Source organism: Aythya marila, assembly GCF_965140915.1.
Source record: "Aythya marila genome assembly, chromosome: 5".
Taxonomy (NCBI): Eukaryota; Metazoa; Chordata; class Aves; order Anseriformes; family Anatidae; genus Aythya; species Aythya marila.
Window position 1 is genome coordinate 8,417,790 of NC_139046.1, and position 8,708 is coordinate 8,426,497.

The 8,708-nt window shown below is 37.1% G+C and overlaps 1 protein-coding gene across 3 annotated transcripts in view; it reads left to right on the plus strand.

The window, feature by feature from the left end:
- The window catches only part of JAG2 (jagged canonical Notch ligand 2), a gene marked incomplete at its 5' end in the record, with an annotated part of 68,088 nt that extends 59,697 nt beyond the window's left edge, over positions 1–8,391 (plus strand). For all 3 annotated transcript variants that reach the window (XM_082761610.1, XM_082761612.1, XM_082761611.1), the window contains 4 exons: positions 1,221–1,466; positions 1,919–2,050; positions 3,036–3,192; positions 6,102–8,391. In XM_082761610.1, the coding sequence (XP_082617736.1) occupies positions 1,221–1,466; positions 1,919–2,050; positions 3,036–3,192; positions 6,102–6,574 (1,008 nt within the window). In that variant the 3' untranslated portion in view covers positions 6,575–8,391. The remainder of the gene's footprint in view (positions 1–1,220; positions 1,467–1,918; positions 2,051–3,035; positions 3,193–6,101) is intronic.
- Positions 8,392–8,708: the final 317 nt, after the last annotated feature.

Genomic DNA, 8,708 nt, shown 5'->3' on the forward strand with positions numbered 1-8,708 from the left:
TATTTATTATGGACTATATGTTTGTGGTTGTGACTTAGAAGCCATATGACTAGCCTAAATTCAGATAGAACACGTTAGTGTATGTGCTGCAGACCTTTCAGCCATGCTGTGATATCTCAGTGGATTTGTGGTGCCTGTGCAGCTTTACATAACAGTTGGAGAAAAACAAGATCGGTGCTGCTTACAAGTTGTAAGACTAGGTGGGTGGTTTGAGATGAGCACTAACAGTACTTATGACACTGCCTCACCTGGCAGTCTCCCAGGTGTTTCATTGGAAGCACCAGTTTAAAAGCCTGGATCTTGCTGATCTGTTCAGCCTTCATGGTTTTTTATTAGGTAGGTATGCCCTGTAGGCTAGGAAATAACTGTATCTTGCATGTAATAATTTAAAAATACTATTTTTAGTCTTTATGGTGTTGTGAGTTTGAAGTTTGAGATGCCTTCAAAGGGGAACAGTACGTGATGGCAACTACAACTGCAGAAATATGCTTCCTGTTGTGGAAGGAGACTTAAGGATGCGTATAGGGTGGCAGCACACAGCTTTGAGGCAAATAAATGGTGCAGTGATTACAAGTTACTCATATTGTTTGGTTCTTTCATGTGTAGTGAAATGAATGTTCTCTTGCTGTTAATGGTGCTTTAAGAAATCCATACATTAATAAATGAATAGATGTATAGCATTTTATATGCTTCACAAAGGTGCATTATAAAGTGGAGTGGTGTTTGGAAGCTTGCTATCCCTCAGTAAGTTGGGGGTGCTGGCATACTATTTTCTTGGAAGAGTGGTCAAAATGTCAGTGGTTATTACTGATCTGTCATTCCTTAATGTCTTCAGCATTCTGTAGCAAGGATCTTAGTATAAAAATTGAAGGGAAATGAAACCTTGGTGAGGTTTTTATATTCTAGAAATAAAAAGCCTAGATGACTAGCTTAAAAAAGTCTGAACTTCCATATGGTTTGAAATTATGTGGGATTAATCTGGAAGCCCCTCGGTGTCACCAGTATCTTGGGTAATCTTTGCTCAGTTTACTCTTTAGTCAATACAAAACATCCACTCTTTCTGGAAGAGCAACTCCATCTTCTACTAAGACTATAGTAATATCAAAATAAGTACTTTGCAATTAGTAGTAGATCATGACCATCTTAGTGAATAGCTTATTTGATTTTGATGCATAAGACCAATTAACTGTAACAGTACTTTTTTTGTTCTGAATTTCTAGGTGTGGTGTGGGAAAAAACCTTGTCTGTTACACAAACACTGGGATAATTCAAATACCCAGTGTCCCATGGGTCAAGAATGCCAGGAGAAGTATATGAAATGTTTTCAGCCACCGTGTACTGACTGGGGAGAATGCAGTGCCTCTGAACCTCTGCCTGCCAATATCAAGTGTCTACCTAATTCAGGATACTTGGACAATGACTGTGCTAGGATTACTTTAATTTTTAATGGAAACAAAGTCCCCCAGGTGAGAATAATTATTAATCAAGTATGGGAATATGTTTTATACATTTCTATATTTAATATATCTTCCGTGTTGGGGAATAGAAGATAAATATTTATAACACAACTTGCTGTCATCAACTTGCAAATTTTATTCTTAGACTTCAGTTATAAATTTTGCTTTGCCTAAAGGGCAAGGTAAAGTTAGGGTTTTTACTGAATATATATATATATTTTAATTTCAAAGAAATAAATTACTTCTTACAGTACAAGCTGGGTTTAGACTGTACTAGGATAGTCATATAAGCTCAGCTTCTTCCCTTCATTCAAAAACTGTTCCTCACTTTTCTGCCATTTCTTGCCTGCCTTATTTGTCCCCTTCATCAGGTCTCAGTAACCGCAGAAACTGTGGAGGTGTTTATTTTGTGCTAATTTTGACTTGAACTAAAGTCATGTGATCTCCATTGCTTCTAACAGGGCACTACAACTGAAAATATCTGTTCTGAAATTCGATATTTACCAGCTACTAGGACTGTTTCTAGGGACAGAACTTTGATAATATTATGTGATCTGTCATACTCCACAGAAAATGCGGTGGAAGTTGCTATTGTAAGTATGAGATGTGTGTGTGTATATGTGTTGTCATTAGTTTGAGCAGGGGAAGAGGTTGTTTAAGCTTGTTTCACTTCAATACAGATGTTGCAATCTGTGGCCTAGGCTGACTGTACTGTGATTTTGTGATCTCATGGAATTTCCTATACTGCTAGATATCTGGATTACAAGCTTCATTAATGACAGAAGGTGACCACAATCTGCTGATAAAGTCATTCTGAGGACTAATTCAGCCTAAATTAGTGAACAGGTGCCTACCTGCTCTATCAAATCTTGGGCTTTTGACCTTCTCAGTGGGGAGATAGTTGCAGGTGGTTGGATTTGATCTTTGCAGTGTAAAGAAGTTGGTACTTGCCATCTAGTATGACTGCTTCAGGATGTTCACTAAGCATAAGTGTTAAGTTGAAGACGATACAAGTTAAGTAGGTGCGAGTGATTGTTGCCATACTGAGCTAAAGATGTGCTTTAGAGGCATTTATAGCTCAGTCACTCAATGCTTCTCTATTGAGTAGTTTCCAAATAAAGAATTAATTTTCATATTAAAGTGTTTGTCAAGGCAGAAGCTGGACTGTCTCTGCCAGTATTGTAAAGAACATGCTGAGCCATGATGCAAGAAGTAAACGGTATGGTATAAATAGAGCAGACTGTTATTAGTCCAGGCTTCTATCTAGATAATCCACACGTCTTGAAGTGCTTCAAAGTATAACTAAGTTTAGCTCAGTGGTGTAAGTGACATGGAAGTCAGCTGCATTTTGAGATATGCTGGATTAGCAAGTAGGCATGTTACCAACCAAGCCTGACACTGCATCTGCAGTTCAAATAAAGGCATCCATGATATTGCTACAGAATATTTAAAGGTTTCTAACTTCTGTCAGGTAAACTCAAGCCACAGAACTCAAATAAGATAGAGTTAAATTTAAAAATTGCAATGTTTTGCCTAGGTGACTGCAGTAATTGTTTTTTCACCTTCCCTGCCTTTTAGTCTTTTGTCCCACATCGAGATGAACAAGACAATAGTCTCATACAGAATGCTGCTAATACAATAGTAAATGCCATCACCAAGCGGCAGAACAGCACTGTTATGTTGGCAGTAACTGAAGTTAAAGTAGAGACCATAGTTGTTGGGAATTCATCATCAGGTAAGGTTCCCAATGCACTCATCCTGTGTGTGTTCAAGTGTTTTCTATTCCTTGCTGTCAGTGTCTTGTCTCTGTGTGGGAAAATGGTAGACCAGGTTGTTTCTTCAATTGCTATTGCTAACTGAAGAGGAAAGTGGCTTTAAGATCAAGAGTCTGTGCTTGTGTGCTAGGTTAAACTTGATACCATGTTATGGATTATGTCCCTACCTGCTATTGCCACTATTTCTAACCCCATTTTCTATCCTAAGCATACCTTCCACCAGATCAGGAGTTCTTGTTTTCATATCTTTTCTGATTTTCCTACATTAACCTTAACCAAACCTCAGACCTTGGTGCTGCTGCACTATAGAAACTGAAGATGTGAGGTACTGAAAACATGGGAACAGGGGTGGATATAGTGTGATACCAAGTCTCTTCTGAAGTGCTTATGTATTACCTTAGCAGGAGTTAGATGTCTAGGATCTTTCAGTACTTGACAATGGTAATACAAAACTTTGTTCTCCTTCATGTTTATCAGTAGTGCACAGCTGGTTTAAACTGTAACATACCTTCCCCTTAACAAGGGTATGGTGTGATTGGAGATACCTTCATCTCTCAGTATTGTCTGTCCAAGAGATGTGCCAAAATGAACAGTTGAAGTTTTGCGTGCCTGTGTTCCTTGTCCTTTTCCTGTCTGGGGGAGGCAGGAGAAGGTTTTCTGAAGGACCCCTGGTGGGCTGCAGTTTGATTAAAGAGCTTCAGAGTGGAAATCTTACAAATGTTGGAGACCCTCCCAACTTTCTTAGACCTCCCCAGATAATCTTCTGGAAGATCTTCCAACCATAGTCAAAACAATGAGTAAATTGCCTGGTTCCATTTCCTTTATGTTTTCCCTTTAGGGGAATGCCTTTCATCTGTTAAAGCCTTGGCAAATGTAGTATTTCCTTAGCTCTTCTGAGGGAGGCTGGGAGGCTACTAGCTTTGTTTGTCATGAATAGAAATGTCATAGATGATAACTGAGCTGTGATTCTGAAATACTTCAGCTTCTCTGTTCTGATTGTGCATTAAATTCTGGGGAAAGAGTTGGGATTGTTTTACTTCTGCATCAATGAAATCCAAAGATTCTCTGAGAAAGTGCGAAGTCTTTGACTTTATTCTCAAGCACTAGCTGTAAGATGTTTCTAGACTCATTTCACTGTGGATGCTCTATATTGACCAGTGGACCCCAGTTCTTTAACTGGACTCATGAAGAAGTAAACTATAGCCTGGTCTCATGGTCTTTGGTTTGTTTTATTTTTACCCTCTAATTAGACACCTTTAATTAGGTGTGGCAGGTGTAAACCTACCACAAAACATTGGTGCAAAGCCCTATATCTTTAAGACTGATTTCTGTGGGATGCTCAAGTGTCCAGATGGAGATGATTATTTAAATACTTCATCAATTTCCTCTGGCTTAAAAAAAATATTTAAATCTTCATTTGGATCTTATGGAGACTATTCTTTGCATAAGAATCTTTTTTTTTTACTTGAAGCTGGTATGAAGAGCTCCTTTTCTTAAGTTATTCCCACCACCACATTCATGGTTTAGACTGCTTATGGAAAATGGAGAGAGAATAACAGTTATTGTTAAGAGCACAGTCTTTCACTAGCATGCTAAACTATGACTTTAAATCTCATGAGGCAAACCCCTTTCCTGGTTATTCATCTTCCTGTACAAGAAGGAAATGTTTGAGCATGTCAGATCATGCATACCATCATCTTTCACACTAGAATATGTTCAGAAGACATTTTAAAGTTGGAATGAATGACCATGGCATTGAAGCAGTCCCCTGTACAGCAACTTGCAGGTTATTCTGTAAGTAACTGTCTCAAAACTGCAGAAAACTTGTATTTAGATTAGAGGCCAAAATTGTAGTTCGGACTGTGTGTGTCTGCAGAGCTGTTGAGCCATCCTGTCTTTATAAAAGTAAAGCACCTGATGTCTCTTACTACTTACAATGCATGAATTCTTGCTTAGCAGAAAAGATATTCTGTTCTAGTAATAAAGCCCTTGAAAAAGACAGACAAATAACTGTCAGATCTTCAGAAATTGTTTCCCAGAAGAATAATCCATCTGTGTGGCTTGGACAACACTAATGGGATTTTTGATAGGGGAACTGGGGGAAAAGCAGTTGCATCAACTCCTTTTGCTTACTCATTGAGCAGTGAATGTTCTCGTATCTAGTGACAACATTATGATATATACCATATTTGTAGGAGAAATTGAAGTAAGAATTTTACAGGGAAGTAAAACTGGTGGACCATCCTAAAGACTGCCTGACTGATTTGGTTAAATATTTAAAAAAAAAAAAAAAAAAAAAAAAAACACAAAAACAAACAAAAACATTCAGGTAAGAGCTAGGTAGCACATGAATACAGGAGGACTTGATGGTAAGGAAATCTACTGATAGGATACCTAGCACTGGCATTTGCATCAGAAATATGCTATTTCAGGGGCAAATTAGAGGGATGATATTCTTCATTCTGCTTCCTTCCTACAAAAACAGTTTGTTTCTTTTCAGAGTCATTACTGAGGTTTTCTGGGCCAACTTGGCTTGGGTACTTGAATGAAGATGCTGTTTATATAGGAAGCTTGTCCTTTCGAGGGGAAAAACATCTCAGGTGTTCCCCCATCATTAAGCAGGGCAAAGTCTAACTTCACTATTTTTGTAAAGAGTCTTTCTTGACAATCTAATGTATTCAGATATATGCTGTTGTGCAGCAATGACATCCTCCTTTCTTCAAAATCTTTCTAGGACCTAACAGAGTTACTAAAAAATCTTTCTAGGACTAATCTAGAGCTTTGTATGGATATTTCTCTTGCAGTTGCTCAGTGCTGTATAACTAGTTCCATTAACTCAAGACTTTGCTTTTTTTTATTTGCCCTCTAGATTATTTGGTTCCAATTCTTTGTGCGGTATTTAGCATTGTATGGCTGACCTGTATAATCATCTGTGTGTGGTGGACTCGGAAGAGAAGAAAAGAGAGAGAAAGAAGTCGTCCTCCCCGAGAAGAGGGTGCCAATAACCAGTGGGCGCCTTTGAATCCCATAAGAAATCCTATAGACAGATCTTACAGTAACAAAGACATTCGTTATGAATGCAAAAACTTCATATCTCCTCAAAAAAGAACTTGTGATGCAGTAGAGGAGTATGTAGAGTATGAGGAAGAGGAGGATGAAGAGGAGGAAAGAGATGAGGAAATGGACAAATTCCTCTCTCACAAACTCGCAAAGCCTTTGCCAACAAAGGCATCTGATACATCAGAGAGCAGTCCAGTAAAGAAATCCCATCAAATAGGCAAAATGGACAACAGATCTGTAAAAAATGTGAATGCATCAAACTTTGAAGGCAGTAGAGACTAATCTGTATTTGGAATGTAGGCAGACTGCGCCTACGCTTACTGGGGAGGGGAAAAATTGACATCTCCACTTTGCATCAAGGACTAAAAATATCTGGAGTCAAATGTTCATAGTTTCTTTATTTTGCGTAAAAAAAATAAATAAAAATAATAATAAATAAAATTTATTTTGTTTCTTTAGCCTTGTATAAATTATTCAATGACTGTCAGATGAAAAAATGAGTAATCTTTGATAGTTGCTATTTTTGTAAAGTTTACTTATAATACACTCGCTGTGTGGCAGAGGAGAGGTTGTATTTTCAATATGTGTAAAGTTTATTACAAAAGACTGTACACTGTTTACAGAATGTATTTCTTTTTATTACTTGCTCTAATTTAATGGTGGCTTTAAAACCTCCTGGTTGAGGAAATTGTGAACTTTAAACTGCTTTCTTGACTTTGAATCTCTATTAATGGCAGCTCACTGCACTTGTTACGTTAGTAGCTTCTGTAAGATTTTTTCCAAATTTGCCTTACACACTTTGTAATAGGAACAAAAAAATTATAGAGATCTTTCAACTGTGGTTTAAAAGTGGCCTTTTTATTTCTGTTGAATTCCTTTAGAATTGCAGTATTGAAGCATGTGACAAGTGCCTTGAGATTAAACTTTTTCTATAGCAACTGTCAAAGACTGCCATATCAATATAGTAAAATTGTGAGAACTCTAGGTTCCCCAACTGACACAGTTTATTTTCTAATAGTGAAAGTGCTTTTTTTGTAAATATGTACATATTAAATGAATCACTCTGTATATTTGATTTAATAACTTAAATATTTTGGTCTTTTTTTTACATGTCATTCCTTTTAATTTATGTTACAGAAAAGGAGGTTTTATGGCAGTTTATAAGACTTTTTTTGGTATTATGTCCAGATTAGAAAATGATGTTAATACAATCAATGTTAGGAATCTGTTGGTCATTTGTATTTACATAGGAACATAACCACTTACATGTAAATAGATCCAGAAATGTTTGTTTATCCCCATGTTCAGCCCATCTCAAGAACACTAACGGGTGCATCTACTGTACAGTACCAACATAGTGAGGCATTGTTTTTTCTTTTGTGAATATGTTAATTACATGTGGTATTACTTTTTTGCGTTTAAATACAGGCCTAATGAAGGGAACAATATTTTCCTCAATCTTGTTTCTGTTGTGCTTTATTCATCTTTTGCTCTAAAGAAAAAAAAAAAAAAAGGCTGGCAAGCTCAGAAGATGGGAGTACCTCGTTAGAAATGGTTATTTGTAATGGAAGACTTGTGCATTTTTTTTTAGGCTTTATTATTGCTATTACTGGGCAAACTGTACATTTATTTTAATTACTGAAGAAGCATAACACTACATACACCTAGTTACCCTACCAGTGAGAGGAGCGGATGTTTGAGTGTAAACTCTGGCCCATGAACAATGTAAACATGAATGTTTTGAAATCAGTTATTTTATACAGGAACACACGATTTGCTTTGCAGGATCTTCTGTTTTAGTACATTTTTGTTTGACATGTTCTTAAAAAAAAAAAAAAAACTTTCAGAAAAGAAACTATTTATTAAAGCATTTTATAATGATGTTTGTTGTAACTTTTTTACTTGTGCTGAATATTCAAAACTTATTTTGATAACCTGGTTTAGGAGTTAGTTTAGAAAAGGGTACTATCCTTCTCATGTTCCCCAGTATAATCCTGAGTATTTAAACCAAAAACACTTTTTTTCTGCTACTCTTGTAACTTTTTGTACTGTAATGCTGCTGTCTTCCATAATCTAATAAAATGATTCCCTCATTGTGTGTAAGATACTTCACATTGTGTTTGCTTTGGTTACTTGAAGCTCTGATCTGATGAGGCAAAATGAATGAGGAGTGAAAGTCCTGATTTAATACCTGGTACTTCCTCTAACCTTCGCTTATGGCCTTTGTTCGTGTTGGTATTTCCTGAGTCAACTTGGCAGCGTTGTCCTTTGCCCACTACTACACAAGTAGCCCTTTGTGCAGGAGGTGGTCTAGAGGCACAGATACCTCCTACTACTTAAACTGGGATTCTCTGTGCTGCCCCTTGCAGAGTACAGCGGCTGGTTTTGCTGGCAGCTATTGCCCATGTGCCTTTTC